Here is a 19,926-nt window from a genome sequence, read left to right as displayed (position 1 = left end):
TCACCATGCTGACAATCATCTTAAAAGTATTCTTTTATATACAATATATTATTGTACTATATGCAGGGTGGTACATGAAAAATTATTCCCAACTGGTAAGCAGCCCCACTCTTTTTAGGAGTATTTTATTAGTATTCTATAAATTTTTCTATTACTATATGTACTGTACTTTCACGGTAACTGTGGTATCCATTCCATGAGGAAAACAAAATGACTGGCACAGTGCAGGTCTTAATTACTACTTGAATGCATACAGTATCTATCTATCTATAGAAAGAGAGAGAGAGAGAGAGTTAGAGGGAGTGAAAGAGAGAGAGCTCTTTTTAGCTTTTTAGCTCTTTTTAGCATATAATGCAAAGAAGACCTATGATTGTCATGTCTGTCTGTCCACAGGAAACATATTTGAATAGACTGGTTTTGTTGATATTTGTTATATGTGTTCTTTAAGGAAATGTGTCATTAAAGTTCAGTTTTCAATTTGATATCTTATACAGAGCACACGTTTTGTAATTTCAAAGTTTCACTTTGAAAATCATTGGTGAATTTACTAATTTCTCTGTCTTAAAAATGGAGAAACGTATCTGTGCAACTTGAATTACAGATTATTTTGCTTTTTTAAATATACATTGAAGCGGCTCGGTGGCACAGTGGTAGCGCTGCTGCCTCACAGTTAGGAGACCTGGGTTTGCTTCCCGGGTCCTCCCTGTGTGGAGTTTGCATGTTCTCCCCATGTCTGTGTGGGTTTCCTCCGGGTGCTCCGGTTTCCTCCCACGGTCCAAAGACATGTAGTTTAGGTTCTAAATTGTCCCTAGTGTGTGCTTGGTGTGGGTGTGTGTGTGTCCTGCGGTGGGTTGGCGCCCTGCTCGGGATTGGTTTCTTCCTTGCGCCCTGTGTTGGCTGGGATTGGCTCCAGCAGACCCCCGTGACCCTGTGTTTGGATTCAGCGGGTTGGAAAATGGATGGATGGAAATTTACATTGAGTGATGTCACTTCAGTTTATAGATTTTGTATATTTTCCTCTTTTGCTCGTCTAGCAGCCGCTACTGACTGCAAAACAGTTCCCCAGTACAAGTTAGGCTAATACTGGGTGAGCCATATATGTGCAAGCTGCTGGTACACCAGCTCACTTCTCCTGCTATTTGAGGTAGATTAATGGTAAAAACAAAAAAAAAACACTTATATAAAAATTATTGTATGATAAAGTTAAAGCACAGAATGAACAGATGTGTACACAAGTGTGATTTCATTTGCTGCATTATCTGCACAATTTAATTTTTGACACTGTAAATCCCCAGACCTGCTCTCCATCCACCATGATCTGAAGTAGCAAACAATTTTACATCCAGACTTCAACAGTAGTTTTACCTTTCCATTAGGTGCACTTTTCAAAATGTTATGTTTAAGATATTTGAGCTACAATTATTCATAGACCCTCTTCAACCAACAACTAACAGTACATTGATTGATGGTGTGCTTACATCACTTGAATTGCAATTTGCTCTCTGCAAAATATATTTAGTCAACAAAAGACGATTCCAGGATGCTAGCCTTAAAGGCTGAGTTTCAAAGAAACAGCCATATTTGAAACTGGCAAATAACTGTAAAAAGAAAAGGTTAAAATGAGTGAAAGAACACAAGCATTGGACAATAGGTGATCTTTTCTTTGTGGCAGATTACACTGGTATTTCCAACCAACATGCAACATGATTAGAGAAATAATCAGAGTCAACTGACTGAACAGAAATAGACTTGATTATAGCCAGCCCTGCTCAGTGTAAACTTCACTTACTTTGACCATTACCTTTGGAATCAAGTTGCCACCAGCAAGAATCTAATGCCATGATCAAAGGAAATTAGTCATAATATCATAAATAGGTTTCTGACATCTGAACTAAAGTGAGAGCCATAATATCTAAATGGAGAATAGAAGGGAATCTTCCTAGGAATAGTCAGCCATGACTACTCAATCTCCAGACCTAAATCCAACATAATTGTTTAGAACTTGAAACTAGTAAGTATTCAAAAACCTACCTATGTTCCTGAACAAAAGCAGTTCTGTAAGGAAAAATAAGGCAACATTCTTCAACTATAATATTGAAGATTAATATTGCATTACACTATTGTGGCTAAAGTTGCCATAAATTATTAAATGTAAGGAAGCAACTAATTTTTCACACATTGTTAGCTGGTGTTGGATAAGTAAGTTAATTCAATAAATGACATAAGTGTGGTATTTGTTCACTCAAGTACCTTTTATCTAATACTAGATTTTGACTGAATACATTAAAATGTTCAGTATGAAATTTTGCAATACTAGATAAAATCAGAAAGGGAGCAAATACTTTTTCATAGCACTTTATCTAACTGTCTATTGTATAGCCACAATCTGACCTGTTTAAACAAGACACACATTTTCATTTAGTTTTATAAATATTACCGTAACTTCAGTTTACTTTAGTGATAACCATAGTCTGTGGATGTCATTGTAAGAGAGACCCTTTAAAGTGGTTTCAGTTCATGAATGTGAGCCCAAAATGCCTTCAATAATTGAGCAATATAAACTAGTCAACCAAAGTCCCTAAGGAATGTTTCAAGCACCTCACACCTCAAAGAATTTAGATAGTTTTAGAGGCAAAAGGGGATCCTGCCCTGTTCTGAATATAAGGAAGTAATAAAGTTAGTGAGTGCAAAACATGCATTAAAACTAAAGAGACATTTTAAGGGACTGCCATATGCATTAAAAAAATAAACTTTTGAGGAGCACATTAGCTTGACCATGAAAATATTATAAAATTACTTCTGTGCTCAACATAGATTCATTGTATGTTGTGCCTTCACTGCTGAATTAGCATGTTATGATCCTCGCTATGGACAGCCCTCCAAGTATGTATTGCTGATCCAAGGCATCCCAGCCTCTGTGGGCATTAGTTAGTCATAGTGATAGCAGCTCGGGAAATGCAGAGAGATAAAGATCTCTTGAGTATTTTAAGTATTTTTTATCTCAAGGAGGCACAGTGGTGCAGTGGTTAGCACAGCTGTCTCAAATCATAGTTGTCTCCAGCATACTTGGCAGATGCTTCCCTAGCCCTCAGGGACACTTAAAATAACATTGCACTAATGTAATTCACTTAAAATTAGTTTTGTTTTCTCCACAATTGACTTTAAGTATTTTTCCGTGTTCACCAAAAGTCCCAAAATGTTTGCATTTTGCCAAGCAAGAGGCAAAGCAAATTTATGGAAGTGAGGAACTCACCCCTCTAGACAGTTAAGGTTAGGGTTTGTTTAGATATTTGCAGTGACACAGCAAATTTATTTGTATTTTTGTATTTGCTTTTTCCACATTAAGGTCTCTCTAGTAACAGCTCTTTCTTCTGCATTATAAGAAGCCTTTGGCTTTCTTTAGCATGATTGTGAATGTGGAGGGATGCCAGCGTGCATTCTCCTGTTACATTGTAAAGACACAATCCTTTGTTCCAGGAATCCAAGATGGCTTTGACTGCATAATGCAGTGAGGTTTACTATGTAAGTCAGCCACTTTCCCTCACAATTTAAGTATCCTGGAATAATGGTAAGATTGTAGTTTCTTTAATTTACAGTCTTGATCTGGAATTTTTAAAGGAATTTTTCCAACTGTGACTACATTTGCACATTATTTTTTTCTAGTTTTTGAGCGCATATTTTTGTGTACCTGTTTAATCCTTTGTTGATTTTTTACTTTTTCATTTGTTTTTTGCTTTTTTGTTTACAAGCTAGTTAGTATTTGGCAAGCAATAAGAAATGTCTACATAAGGACATTCAAGCAAAACAAACTTTTTACTTTTAATTTTAATTCTGTGATTTTGTTTGTAGTGACATTCAGTAGATCTCGATTTAACAGATCATCTGTGGCTTATAATAGACAGAAGTATTCAGAGTTGAGATCTACCACCAGCTAATTTGCAAAAATGTGAAACATACTGGCAGACATCTGTCAGCAATACTGGTCAGTATTTAGACACCTTATTGTGTCCATTCCTCAATGAATTTCAGGATATTCTGTGGAAAAATTTAGAAGCAATTTGGTACCTGTGCTTCTATCTAATAGAGAGGCCACTTACAGTGTGTATATTTGCACCAGGATGAGTGTCCACTTCAGTTCAATCTAATAGATCTAGGAATCAAGATGAAAATGCTTTATTTTCAAACCCAAAATTTCACATATGTTTAATGTCCTTAATTTAAAATTTTTCACATTGATATACCACTGAATTAAATATAGGAGAAACTTTAAAATGAAATACATTTTTTTATTTTATTGACCAATTAGACTTTATTAGTCAGAAGAAATTACTTTGTGCTTTGCTGTATTTTTATTAATCTTTCTATTTGTATTTCAGCCATTACACAGTTCTCTATTATCTATACAAACTGTGCATTCTTAAGTTAAATATTTCTCAATTATTGAAGAATATGAAGTACCAAAATATGAAAAAATATGAAGTAATAACAATGGAGTTAACATTAGTATTTTTTGTGACCACTCTGTTCAGAATGCAGCACCTTCTGGGTGATCAGAAACTTTTAACGATCTACTTTATATGAGCGATAAAGGCTCTTCCAAAAGGTATTTCATATGTTTTAAGAAAATTGTAAATTAAAATTAATTTAAGCTTTATGTTCCAAATTTATTAGTTTTACATAAACAGTGTAAACAACAGTATGCTTATATTTACTGTAAATATCTTCACCAAAAATCTAATACAGTAATGTAAATAAAAGCAGAATGTGAGAATTTACAAATAATTTTTGTAAATTTTATATTTAATTGAAAATGGTTCAAAGATAAAATATTAAATGTTGAAACTAAAAAGGATGTTTTTTGAAGTATCCTTTTTAATAAAATCCCTGTGTGCGTCCAGGTGTCCATGTGTGTGTGTCTTTTGGTGAAGTGCGCATGCGCAGGGCACAGTGCGATGCGCGATATTACTGTCAGAGAAAGTTACAGGCGTTTTACGGAAATACAAACCAGTATTACTGTGAGAGGAATTAAAGGAACACAATACAGTGACTGATATTACAGCCACATACAAGCCAGTATTTCTGTCAGAGGAGATTAAACGCATATTACTGACGCGCACGCCTGTATTACCGCCAGAGAAAATTAAAGGTATATTACGGACGTACAAGCCAGCGGACGTACAAGACAGTATTACTGTCACAGAAAATTAAAGACACACAATACACGGCGGCAGTCCACGAAGAACTGTCAGCTCAGCAAGTAAACATCAACAAAAGAAAGGCTGAAAGAAAGAAAAATACAATCAACAAAAAGAATGAGGTCAAAGTCCCTTGCCATTTAATATAGACTGTTCCTACTAATGTTTATGCACTACTGTTCTAGCGCCCGTTGTTGTAACGGGCTAAATGACTAGTGTATAATAATTTTGAACTTGATGCCAGCAACACATTTCAAAAACTTCGGGACAGGGTTATATTTATGACTTTGTTGCATCACTTCTTCTTTTAACAACACTCTGTAAATGTTTGGGAACTGAAAAGACCAATTGTTATAGTTTTCAAAGTGAAATGTTGTCCTGTTCTTGCCTAATATAGGATTTCAGCTGCTCATCAGTTCAGGGCTTTCTTTGTTCTATCTTTCATTTCATATTGTGCCAAATGTTTTCAGTGAGGAAAGGTCTGGACTGCAAGCAACGAGTTTAGTACCCGGACTTTTCTAATACAGAGGCATGCTGTTACAATGCATGCAGAATGTGGTTTTGCATTGTCTTGCTGAATAAGCAAAGATTTCCCTGAAAAGATGTCATCTGGATGGCAGCATGTGTTGCTTCAAAGCCTGTATATATTGTTCAGTATTACTGGTGCCTTCTCAGATGTGCAACTGCCAATGCCGTGTGCACTAATGCAGTTACATACTATCACCGATGCTGGCTTATGTGTGCTGATAACAAGCCAGATGGTCCCTCATCTCTTTAGCCTGAAAGCCTTTAGCATTCATGATTTTCAAAAAGAATTTTAAATTTTGTTTCATCAGACCACAGGGCAGTTTTCCATTTCCCCCAGCCTGTCTTAAATGAGCTCAGGCACAGAGAAGGCAACCTGTTTGTGGTCCTTTTTTTTGGTCTTCTTGTTGCATTGGAAGAGTTTTAAAATGTACTTGTGGATGCAGCCACGAACTGTGCTCACAAACAATGGCTTTCTAAAGTGTTCCTGAGCCTATGCCTGTGCGCATTGCAACAGGTACACATGTCGTAAATGTAGAAAGGACGGTCCTTGCGTGTGTGTGAACTGTTAACATTTGAATGTGATGATTGCATATAGCGCTGAACTGACCTCTCTGTTCTATTTTTGCCTCTGCGTGTCCTGGAGTACAAAAGAAACAGTAACATGTGGGGACTGGCAAGATTGCGAGAAAAACACGGTGTTATGCGAATGAATATGAATAATATGAATAATGTTGCATCCATGCCACAATGTTTTCCAAAATGTACTATACAGGTCATAAAATGAATAATTTCAAATATCATATATAACTATGTCTCTGTTTTTTTTTTGTTTTTTTTTTTTTTGACATCATAGACCATAAGGTGTATCTAATTCAGCGTGAGCAGGAACACTCAATAAAACTGAATAAAAAAAATCAAGTGACAGTGAGATACGAAGAAGGCAGATTCACAAGCGTTTATGTATCAGTTTTTATCCCTCCAGATCAGAGAATGCCCAGCTCCATTGCCTCAAAACACCACTCACATCTACAGTTACTCCCAGTTTCAAATAAAAACTAACAGCATCAGATCCCTTGGTGGGGGGGGTGAATAAAAAGTGAAAAAAAAGGGTAACTTTCACAAGTCCTACAAATGTACACCGGCTGTTACAGACGCAAACCAAATGTATGTGTGTACTGTATAATATTAATAATAAGAGCAGCTCACTACTGAAAATGGCAAATATAGGAGGCAATCAGGATCAAACCGGGCACTGTTGATTACAAGTCAGCAAATCTTACCGCTATGCCACAGAAGCTGTTGTATCGTCCTTGAACCTTTTGTGAAAGTGTTTATTTGATCTTTGGACTTCAGGCTTCACACATTATATAGTTTATGCCAACATTTTGTTATTTACTACTAACATATGAAAAACGTTTGTTTTAACAATGTGTTTACATAGATTATTGTAGAAATGGAACACACATGAAATGCATGTGTTCCAAATAACGATCTATTATTTCCATTCTAAAACTCCAGCACTTCACTCCCAGATAATCAATCAAGGCATGAGATGGGAGAACTTTGTGCACGTTCTGCGGCGGTGGAGGATGGAATAGCAGGCTGCTTGCTGCTTGTCTTGATCAGCACATTTACAGGACAAAAGACACTGAGGGAGAGGTGCGAATGGATTTAAGGTGGGCCGGATCTATGAGTTTTTTCATAGGCTCTGGTAATTCTAGTGTTAAAATTAGAGTCACGTTGCCAGTGCATAAATTCAATGAGCATATAATGCCATGACCAAGGAAAATCAGTGAAGATATCAGAGAAAAGTTATTTATATCAGTCTTTCTGAAAGGGACTACAAAACCATTTCTAAAGTTCCACAGTGTAAACTAATAGTGTAAAATTATTCCGGAAGTCACAAATGATCCTTAATAAACATCCAGAGAATTGCAGGCTCTGTTTCATGAGTACACAATTAGAAAGTCTTTAGACACAGATAGACTTCATTGGAGAGTAACAATGCAGAAACTACTGCTAACTAAGAAGAACATGAATGCTCATCTATCATTTACTGACTGGTCTCCTTGTGTTTTGGGACAACGTTTTTGAATACATATTGGGGAAATGTTTTTGAACGCATAAACAGTAAATCTCAGCTTTTCACAGTAATAGCAGAATTCAAATATGATGGTGGTAGTGTGATAATGTAAGGATGCTTTGCTACTTCAAGACCGGGACAATTTGTTCTGATTGGAAAAGCTTTTATTTCAGCTCTGTATCATTTTTTTATTTATTTTATTTCAAGAAAATAACATTGCATATGATCGAGACAATCTTATACAACATATGACATAATAGCAAAGTATAAAAAAAATCAGTTTTTTCTGATTGAGAAAAAACAATTAATTCAGCTCAGTATCAGAAAATTTTTAATGACAATATCTGCTTATCTGCCTTTACACTAAAGTATATTTTTTGCATTCAGCAAGATAATGATGGGAAACACAAAATCTACATCAGAATGTCTGAAAAGAAGCATTTAAAATTTCGGCATGACTAATCAATGTCAGCATCCTAACTGAAAAAAGTTCTTTAAGACTTAAAACAATTGGTTTATGGTTGAAAATTTTGTTAATGTTTCTGGATTAAAGTAGTTCTGCAGGATCTGCTTATATCCCTCCACAGCAATGTGGAAGACTAATACTGAATTATAAGAAATGCTTGGTTATAGTCTGTGGCACAAACAGCTAGTTAGTGTAAGAGGGCAGCTAATGTTTGCCACAGTTTCAGTTGTTGCTACATAACTATGCGCTCATTGAATAAATAGTATAAGTAGTTATTATTTGTATTATTTGTTCAATCACTTTTATGGTCACAGTCTAACCTTTTGATAATGTAAGATAATGTGCCAGACATCTATTTCCACAAACAGCAACAACAACATTTATTTATATAGCACATTTTCATACAAAAAGTAGCTCAAAGTGCTTTACATAATGAAGAAAAGAAAAATAAAAGACAAAATAAGAAATTTAAATAAGACAACATTAGTTAACATAGAAAAGGAGTAAGGTCCGATGGCCAGGGTGGACAGAAAAAACAAAAAAAACTCCAGATGGCTGGAGAAAAAAATAAAATCTGCAGGGGTTCCAGGCCACGAGACCGCCCAGTCCCCTCTGGGCATTCTACCTAACATAAATGAAATAGTCCTCTTTGTAGTTAGGGTTCTCACGGAGGCACTTGATGCTGATGGTCATGCAGACTTCTGGCTTTTAATCCATCCATCATTGTTGGAACATCACGGTGCTTTGAGTAGATGAGGACACCGGAAAAGGAAACAGAAGAGAGAGTAGGGTAGGGAGAGTAGTCACAAACATTATTGTGACTTTTTCTGTGATGGTAACTTTTTTTTAAAAGAATGGGAATTAAAGAAAAGCATGTATAAATGTATAGCATGCTGACAACATAGTGGCACTTGTGCCTCACAGATACACAAACTCGTGTTCTGTTCCATTGCCCTGTCACTATTTCATACACTTTGTATGTTTTCCCCAATGATGCCCCAGTTAGGGCCATGGGTGTCTACCATTTCCCAGGGCATTGATAGTCATAACTGAGGATGGATTAGGGGAAATGAGAGTACAAACCACAAGTGTTGTGTGAATTTCATAGTGTGTTTATTAAAAACAAAGCAAACAGTGTTCAATTTGCAGTGCAGTTCAAAAAGCTTTCTCATCAGTAAACAATCAATAAAATAGCACCATAGTGGAAGGAAGGAAGGAAGGAAGGAAGGAATAGTTCCAATTAAATAAGTTAAAACCAAGAATAAAATCATACACATAGCTAAAAATATAAGTAATGAGAGTCACCATAAGGAGGTTAAAAATATGTCAATGCAACATGCAGGGTTTACTTCCTGGAAAAGCACCCCTTATAGCATCACACACACACACTGTGCTGCCACTTCACTCTAATCCTCTGGGCTCTTTTGAATGCTAGGCAAAGACTCAAGCAACTTTGAACCCAGCTACATTACCACATTGCCTTTGAACATCCCAGTTCTATCATACCCCATCCATTCCAGTCGTGCCCTCAATCCACTGATACTCCTTCAAAGTAACACAGCAGCTCTATATCCTTGCCTATTAGCCATAGCCTCAGAGCTTAAGGACCCCAGCTTTGTCCTTGGTGCACACAGTTTGTCATCCCCTTTTGCTGTGTTCACCTCCTGCTTACTGCTTCCTCTGTTCAACCTTTTGTGGATACAGGTGCAATACATAATCCACAAAGCACTACATGTCAATTTGACTTTACTACTGCACACCTACACTCATGAGGTCTGAGCCACATTGCTCTTTATATGAATAACCTGCACCTGCTCTGATCTGCCACAGACCTAGACATGCTTCACCACGTGCCCATGCGTTCATGACCTTTCTCTGGTTGCACTTTTTTTCTCACTTCCTAAAGACTGGGTACTCTAAAATGGCCAGTTATGATATACTGTGCTTTACTAAAGATAATCTTGTTACCCAGGGTTAATTCATGGTTTGTGTTATGACGTTTTCTTTTGTGGTTTGTTTTTTACATTTCCTCAAGCTGTATAATGTTTTCACTTGGTAGCAGAGTTTTGAAGTATGGAGAATTTTGTTTTTCTCTAATTAAAAAAGTAAGCTCTGGACCTCTTGGAGGTAGTAGCAAAGGAGAGGGTTAAACAAAACTGAGTGTCATTATGAACAATGCTGCACATCCTTTATCAGACACATTAACACTGACGACTTTCAGCGAACAAATTATTCAGGAGAAGTGTGTCAAGAAATGCTACACAGTCTCCTTTATACCAACAGCAATATGTCTGCATAATGCCTTACTGCGACTATGACAGCCAAGTCAGAAGTTTTCTTTCTTTTTAAATTTCTTTGTTCAGAGGAAAGTGTGTGTGTGTGTGTGTGTGCGTGCGTGTGTGTGTGTGTGTTCATTTAGTTGTTTATATTTATATGTACCTATTTAATTGGGGACAAATTAAGTTCTATCTATGTAATTTCCTATTATCATCTTGTTTTGAAACGATCATGATGCCATTTTGCAATTCTAAGAATGTCACCATTGTGAAGGCAGGTTGTTAAGTGACAAATACAAATTGTGAGGGAATATTTCCCAGATGTTACACCATTATAATTCCAACTTGGCCACAATATATGAACCAACATTGTGTTACATATTTTGTTCAAGACTTTAGATAATTCTCTAAAAATTATTGTGTAAATTGAATAATTTTATAAAACCTTTTGACTAAGATTTTTCCCTTTTGGTATTGACTTTAATTTTGGTTTGCATTTTGGACTTTAACTATTCAGGGTAATGAACTTCCTGTTTTTGACCTTAACTATTCAGTGTAATGAACTTCCTGATTTTGATCTAACTTGTTTACCAATTACACTTTAATCTTCTGGTACACTAATTTTAGCCCTGATGGCCTGCAGCTTTCCATCAACTGGCAGAACATCTTGTATACAATCTTGCCATGGTAGGTTTTGGCTCCTGCAACCCAGAAATGAAAAAGTACAGTATATTCTCAGAATAGATTTGTGCATAAAATACATTTTCATGTTACCTTTTATTATCTGTTTCACTCATCTCCTTAGACTCACATATAAAGTATCCATCCATCAATTTCTTTTACCTTTTCATTACCATTTGAGTTCTGAGCTCCTGGAACCTATCCCAGCAGCACTGGCCATAATAACCCTAGATGAGACATCAGTCTATAACCCAAATACACTGACACACATGCACACACATGCAAACACCCCTTGCTCAGGCATTCACTAACATAGAGCCAACACAGAATTATGTATCAGCCTAATATTCACATTTTTGCAACAGTAGATCACATTTATTCAGTTTTACACCTGTAATTTAATTATTGCTGTGATTAAACACATTTTAATTCAATACATTTCAACGTGGAATCCCAGTATTAATGTTTGTGGTTGCCTTCTTATATGAATAATAAAGCCCATATTAGATTAATATTTTTTTTTCAAGTAACTTTTACCATAAGCACTAAAAAGCTGCTTTTCAAATCTACCACAAATATTTTTTCTAATTAAATGAATAAAAGAATTTATTAAAAATATTATCCATTTATTGTTCTAAGGCAACAACAATCTCATACAAGTAAGGTGGATTCAGATACTCCAATTAAACCACACTATTGGTGAATAACATTAGCACTGCTTTCATGAATCCCATACCAAATGGCATATAACAGAGACATTTCATCTGGAAGGACCCACAGATACACAGGCACTTGTTCTTTTATTAAGGTGGATGGTAAGCTCTGTCTAATATTTCCTGTGATATTAAATTGCTTTGTCTTTTACACTCCACAGCAATATTTGTATACCATCTAAGTCTCTTAATAATATATAATAATAATACATTTTATTTATATAGAGCCTTTCCCATGCTCAAGGCACTTACAGAATATAAGATAGAACAGCAGGGTATACAGTATACAAACCAGATAAATAAATAAAGAAAATTACAACAGTGAATTCAGAGAAAAAAACAGACAACATAATTGATGGTCATGCACACAAACATACAGGTTACATGAGCATCTTGACAGAGAAGTAAACTGAGAGAAAGGGTAATAAAATCAAGTAGAGCCTTCCTGAACAGATGAGTTTTGAGTTGTTTTTTAAAAGAAAACCCATCTGGCAGATTCTGTTCACGTTTTATATTCAACAGTAACAACAATTACAACTTTGTCTGGATGAACTCATAGACCAACACTTTAAACGTAAACTAAAAATTCTGTAAAAGCCATCCCATTGTTACTTATTAAGAATTTCTGTATATATCATATTTACATTTACATTTATTTGCCTGGCAGACATTTTTATCCAAAGCAACTTACAAAATTGGTAAACATAATCGAGTAACATTAGGCTAGGGCCTGTTTGTTTAGCGAGTGTAATAGAACAGGAAACAAGCATGGATTGCCATAAATGAAAAGGTGTAATAACTACTAAATTTACTATCATAAGCTACAATCAGTAAGCAATAAAACTTAATTTAACAAATTCACCAACAGTATAAAATATAACAGGGCAAGTTTTTTTCAGTCAGTTAGATAATCACAGAACAGATGGCTTTTAATTTGCTTCTTGAATACAATGAAAGAGTCAGCAGTACGGGTGGAAGTGGGTAGCTCATTCCACCATCTAGGAGCTACACAGGAAAAGAGTCTGGATTGAGACTTAATACCACACAGAGATGGCATCACCAGATGCTGTTCACTGGCAGACCTTTGTAGGAGAGATGGAGTATAGGGCTTCATCAGTATCTCCAAATACACAGGTGCTGTCCCATTTACTACTCTGTAGGCAAGCATCAGGGATTTGAACTTAATGCGACCTGAAGAGAGGAGTGACATGTGCCCATCTCGGATGGTTAAATGCAAGATGGGCCACTGCATTCTGGACCATCTGCAGCAGCTTGATAACACATGAGGGGTACTCCTGACAGAAGCTAGTTGCAGCAGTCCAGAAGCGAAAAGACCAAAGCCTAGACCAGAAGTTGTGCTACATATTCTGTCAGATAAGGTCTGATCTAGCAGATGTTATACAACATGAACCTGCATGAACGAAAAAACGGTAGAAATGTTGTCAGAAAAAGATGGCTGCTCATCAATCATCACCCCAAGGTTGCGTACTGACTTTGAAGGTGTTAGTGCCATTGAGCCAAGCTGTACAGAGATGGGAAGTTGAGCGGACTGGCTGACTGAGATCACAAGAAGCTCAGTTTTTGCCAGGTTGAGCTGCAGATGGTGGTCCTTCATCCAGGTTGAGATATCAATCAGTAAGTCATGCAGAGTCTCTTACTGATACCGTACTCTCTTCAGCAGGGAACAACAGGTACAGTTGTGTGTCATCCGCATAGTGCTGATAAGAGAAACCATGGGATCGGATTATGGAGAAAAATTAAGGAATATACAGAGTGATAAGTAGAGGACCCAGCACCAATCCTTGGGGTACACCTATGCATATCTGGTGCACCCTTGGAGACCTGGTTAGAAACCACAGGTTCAGGTGTTTTGGAAAGAAAGGAAAAGAGAGAGATAGGCCTGTTATTATTAACTTGGAACAGATCGAGTGTTGTTTTGTTTTTGTTTTTTTTAACCTTTTTTAAGGTACTGGATTTCCTCTTAATTCCTGTGTTTAAAGTAATACTGCTGGAATGCACACATCAATGCATAATTAAGGTAAACCCCATATACAGTATCCATGTGAGAGCTGTTATTGGACTTTTTGCTTTGCAGTTTGTCCAGTCTAATTTGGCCTGTTATCCTCGTAAATTACTTACAAGCAGAAGGGTATGGTTAAAGATTTTATCATTTTTCTTATCATTTTTCTAATTGCCAGTTTACTGGGGTTGTCCTCTGATGGCTGTGATCATTCACAAGTTTACAACGTACATGGCTACTATAGATTTCATTGCTTGGCCTGGTTTGCTCTTTTAGAAATGCTTGAATTACATTTTCTTGGAAAGCAGTGTTTCTGGTTTTTCTGAAACTTTTTAACCACTTCCACTCCTTTTTAACCACTTCCACTCCTTGCATAGAGCTGAGAGAAAAGGGGAGACCTTAAAGGCATCCACCATTTATCTCTGTTAACTGAAATGTTTCTTTTATCCTAGCCTGCTCCTGGTGTGGGAGGAAGTCAGCCTCTCACATAACTGACTTACTACAGCAGAACAACAAGTGGCTCTCTGTATTCATCTAGGTTTCTTTTCATTGGCAAATGTTCTGGAGATGGGAGCTGCAGATTATATAAGCCACGAAGGGACCAAACAAGCAGTCAATTGCCCCTCTTTTTCACCTCCCTCTAATCTTCCTCTCAACACTGTGCTGCCTTTCAGAATGAACTGGCTTAAAAAGAAGTCAATAACCTGAGAAAGTTGTTTTCCATTTTAGGGAGATTTAGGATCCCCTGGTCCTCCTGGAGTACCTGGACTCATTGTAAGTAGATATTAGTTTTTTCTGAACAGTGATTTTCATAAACTAAATAAAACTAACCAAAAATTCCATTCTGTGTGCCTTCAAACATGATATGTATAGTGTTTCATAATAAAGCAACTTGTGTATCTGTTATCATCTTGTGAAGTTGAAGATAGAATTGTATGTGTTTATTTCTTTTTCCACAAATAATTTTATGCTAGTTTTTTCTGTTTAATAAATGAAAAAAACAACGATACATTTCAGAAATATTGAAATTTTTCAAAAAACCTAACCCTGTATATATCATAATATTTACACAGTACACATTTTTAGTTACTTTGAATGATAGGATTCATTCTTAAGCTATCCCTGAACCCAAATAATGCAGAGATGTTCACAATTGTACAAAAAGAATGGCTTTATTAAAATATATATATATAATTTTGGGTAAATAACAAATAAAAAATAACATGTTTACATCCATAAATCCTAAAAAAAAAGATTTATTCTTGTCACCAGTTATAGTGTTTGGCCCACTTCCCTTCTCAGTTTTTGTCTATAGATTTCCTCAGGCTCATTTCTTCAACCTTGCTGTCCTTCCCCAGATCCCACATCCTCCAGCCCTTTCAGCCCTTGCACATCACTTAACTCCTTATTTCACGCTCATCCATCTTTTGACTCAAACGAGTACTTCCTGCTCAAGCTCCTACTCCTTACCTGTCTATGCCCTAAGATCCATCCATCCATCCATTTTCCAACCCGCTGAATCCGAACACAGGGTCACGGGGGTCCGCTGGAGCCAATCCCAGCCAACACAGGGCACAAGGCAGGAACCAATCCTGGGCAGGGTGCCAACCCACCGCAGGACACACACAAACACTCCCACACACCAAGCACACACTAGGGCCAATTTAGAATCGCCAATCCACCGAACCTGCATGTCTTTGGACTGTGGGAGGAAACCGGAGCGCCCAGAGGAAACCCACGCAGACACGGGGAGAACATGCAAACTCCACGCAGGGAGGACCCGGGAATTGAACCCAGGTCCCCAGGTCTCCCAACTGTGAGGCAGCAGCGCTACCCACTGCGCCACCGTGCCGCCCTGCCCTAAGATCCAGTTTTTATCATCAAGGTCTAGTATGCCTGGATTCATCTCACTCTTGCCTGTCACCTGGTACTTTACCTGATCCTGATCCTTCAGTGTTTGAATTGTTTAGTCCACGTGCAAACTTCACTTGGCTTTTTCAAACTGGGCCCAAACAGGCTATGTGGATCACCTGGCCACCAATTGTTCACAAGAAAACCACCATACCCACCATCCAGTGAAAGACACAATACTAAGAAGACTTAATAAAATGGGTTTTTTTATATTTGATATTATTTTCTGGAGGCGTGTCTATTACAAAAGTGGGACTATTATTCTCTTAGTAAGTAGAATACAAAAAATAAATAAGAAATTATTTATTATTATTATTTAATAAAAAAGCAATTATCACATACATACTGCATAGAGAGAGAATTAAAATAAAATTGAGTACCATTATGAACATTACTGCACCTCCTTTCTCTGACACACTAACACTGAGGATTTGTCAGCCAACAAATCATTCAGCAGAATTGCGTCAAGAAACGCTATTTGGGTCCTTTATACCAAAAGTATTACGCCTGCATAATGTGTCATTGTGACTGTGACAGCCAAGTCAGAAGTTTTCTTTCTTTTTAAATTTTCTTCCATTTTGGTCATTCTGGTGGGTGCTCAGATTTCCTCCTGGGGACAAATAAAATAAAGTTCTATCAACCCCATAGGAAATTAATATAAGGCCATTTATTTTATTTTCCTGTTTATTGGCTTCATTGCTTTATATGCATCATAGCATATATTTTTTATGAAAGCTGTTCACAGAGTAGTTGATACTGCCTTTAAGGAACAAATAGAAAATATACTTTTGACAGAAATTCACCTTCTCAAATTGCATACTTAAGCACACACTAATACTGTAGTTTAGCATCTTTCCAGTCCACCTGCCATGGTATTTATTTTATTTCCTAACACTGTCCATCATTTTGCAATAATTTAGTTTGTGGTAAAATATGCTTATGAATAAAACATTTGGAAACAAATTGCTGTGCTATTTACTGATGGTCCTATTAAATGTCCCATTGAACTTTCTGTGTATAATAGTTTCTTAATAAAGAAAAACTTTGCTTCATTCTCATTAAATTGATTAGTCCTTGTTTTTCTTATTTTCCACTGGTAGGGTGATATGGGGCCTATTGGCCAAATGGGAATCCCAGGACCACATGGACTGAAGGTAGGTGAAAATAGAGTTAATAAAATCACATCCATTAACTAGGATTAAGTAGCTTGAACTTGAGGATGGATGAATTTGATATTATAGGGATAAAAATAACACCAACAGGGCATGACACATTTTATTACAACATACAAATAAACTGTTGTTTGCAACAAGTCAAAACAAAGGGAATTGAAAGTTCTGCTTGTAGTGTTATATTTTACAACCTTAAACAGTTAAATGGGAAGTTAGGTTGGGCTAAAAAGATTAAATAAATTGAATAGCACAGTTTTTTTAACTTGTGTGGTGATACTTATCATCTTTCAATATTATTCCCATCCACTGCACTATAATTTAGGTGTGTGCTGCAATTATATTTTTAGCAAATCTGTTTCTGTTCTGAACATTATGTTTTTGCTAGAGGAGTTTTTTTTAATTCCTGAAAAAAAATGACAAACAGGAAGCCAAAAAAACTTTCAGTGATTTATAATTTTATGTACCCTTGTATTCCAAAAGCTGTCCAGATTCCATGAGGTTGCATGCACATTTTGAAATTAGTCACTTTATTGGGAAATATTCATTGTTGACCCAAGTCCACTACTGCTTGTTCATTGACTTGCCCAAATGTATAAGATTTATAAATACTCAGTAACTAGAGTGTCATGAAACGATATATAAAGCACACAAACACACATTTGTGGCATCTCATTGTACCAAGTTCCACATAACATCAGCCTCTACTGCCCCACTTTTTGGCAGTTCTCTTTATAACCTAATCATCCTTCTGGAAACTGTTGTGATTCATGTATATGTGACTTCAATGTTTTGGATAAATACACTTGTACATCTTTTATAGTAGAAATTGTAATTGTTGTCATATTTAATTAGGCAAAGTGCCCTCACCTGACATCAACCTTTGTGGTGCTGATCGGACTCTAGTAAAATGAACTCTTACTTTTGGATATCTATTAAGGTTTCTTGATTTCACATTGCAGAGAATGATTGTCCACACAGTGTTTAATGAGATAGAAAATGTCCGTTACATTCTAATGTTTCCCCATTCTGTTCTTTGCATTTTTACAGTAAGATCCTATAAACTACAGGAACAGAATGAGGAAATAAAAAAATTGAAATGGCATTATACAGTTAGGTCCATAAATATTTGGACAGAGAGTGAACTTTTTTCTAATTTTGGTTCTGTACATTACCACAATGAATTTTAAATGAAACAACTCAGATGCAGTTGAAGTGCAGACTTTCAGCTTTAATTCAGTGAGGTGAACAAAACGATTGCATAAAAATGTGAGGCAACTAAAGAATTTTTTTAACACAATCCCTTCATTTCAGGGGCTCAAAAGTAATTGGACAATTGACTCAAAGGCTATTTCATGGGCAGGTGTGGGCAAGTCCGTTGTTATGTCATTATCAATCAAGCAGATAAAAGGCCAGGAGTTGACTTGAGGTGTGGTGCTTTTATGTGGAAGATTTTGCTGTGAACAGACAACATGTGGTCAAAGAAGCTTTCCATGCAGGTGAAAGAAGCCATCCTTAAGCTGCGAAAACAGAAAATACCCATCCGAGAAATTGCTACAATATTACGAGAGGCAAAATCTACAGTTTGGTACATCCTGAGAAAGAAAGCAAGCACTGGTGAACTCAGCAATGCAAAAAGACCTGGACGTCCACGGAAGACAACAGTGGTGGATGATCGCAGAATCATTTCCATGGTGAAGAGAAACCCCTTCACAACAGCCAACCAAGTGAACAACACTCTCCAGGGGGTCGGTGTATCGATATCCAAGTCTACCATAAAGAGAAGACTGCATGAAAGTAAATACAGAGGGTGCACTGCAAGGTGCAAGCCACTCATAAGCCTCAAGAATAGAAAGGCTAGATTGGACTTTGCTAAAGAACATCTAAAAAAGCCAGCACAGTTCTGGAAAAACATTCTTTGGACAGATGAAACCAAGATCAACCTCTACCAGAATGATGGCAAGAAAAAAGTATGGAGAAGGCGTGGAACAGCTCATTATCCAAAGTATACCACATCATCTGTAAAACACGGTGGAGGCAGTGTGATGGCTTGGGCGTGCATGGCTGCCAGTGGTAATGGGACACTAGTGTTTATTGATGATGTGACACAGGACAGAAGCAGCTGAATGAATTCTGAGGTGTTCAGAGACATGCTGTCTGCTCAAATCCAGCTAAATGCAGTCAAATTGATTGGGTGGCGTTTCATGATACAGATAGACAATGACCCAAACATACAGCCAAAGCAACCCAGGAGTTTATTAAAGCAAAGAAGTGGAAAATTCTTGAATGGCCAAGTCAGTCACCTGATCTTAACCCAATTGAGCATGCATTTCACTTCAAGACTAAACTTCAGACAGAAAGGCCCACAAACAAACAGCAACTGAAAGCCGCTGCAGTAAAGGCCTGGCAGAGCATTAAAAAGGAGGAAACCCAGCATCTGGTGATGTCCATGAGTTCAAGACTTCAGGCTGTCATTGCCAGCAAAGGGTTTTCAACCAAGTATTAGAAATGAACATTTTATTTCCAGTTGTTGAATTTGTCCAATTACTTTTGAGCCCCTGAAATGAAGGGATTGTGTTAAAAAATGCTTTAGTTGCCTCACATTTTTATGCAATCGTTTTGTTTACCCCACTGAATTAAAGCTGAAAGTTTGCACTTCAACTGCATCTGAGTTGTTTCATTTAAAATTCATTGTGGTAATGTACAGAACCAAAATTAGAAAAAAGTTGTCTCTGTCCAAATATTTATGGATCTAACTGTATATGTTATTAAACACTGTGAGGACTATAATTAAGAAGAAGTGAGGATGGCACATCTACACATTGCAATGTTTGGGTTGTCCCTCCAGAATCAATGAACATGTAAGCAGGAATCTTAAAAGGGA

General features: G+C 36.8%; 1 protein-coding gene across 1 annotated transcript in view; it reads left to right on the top strand.

The window, feature by feature from the left end:
• Nucleotides 1-19,926, top strand: part of col27a1a (collagen, type XXVII, alpha 1a) — a 370,467-nt gene that overhangs the window by 230,990 nt on the left and 119,551 nt on the right. The window contains 2 exon segments of the mRNA XM_051931755.1: nt 14,692-14,736; nt 16,974-17,027. Coding sequence (XP_051787715.1) covers nt 14,692-14,736; nt 16,974-17,027 — 99 coding nt within the window.

The sequence above is a fragment of the Erpetoichthys calabaricus genome, chromosome 9, assembly GCF_900747795.2.
Source record: "Erpetoichthys calabaricus chromosome 9, fErpCal1.3, whole genome shotgun sequence".
NCBI lineage: Eukaryota > Metazoa > Chordata > Cladistia > Polypteriformes > Polypteridae > Erpetoichthys > Erpetoichthys calabaricus.
This window is presented reverse-complemented; position numbering and strand designations above follow the sequence as displayed.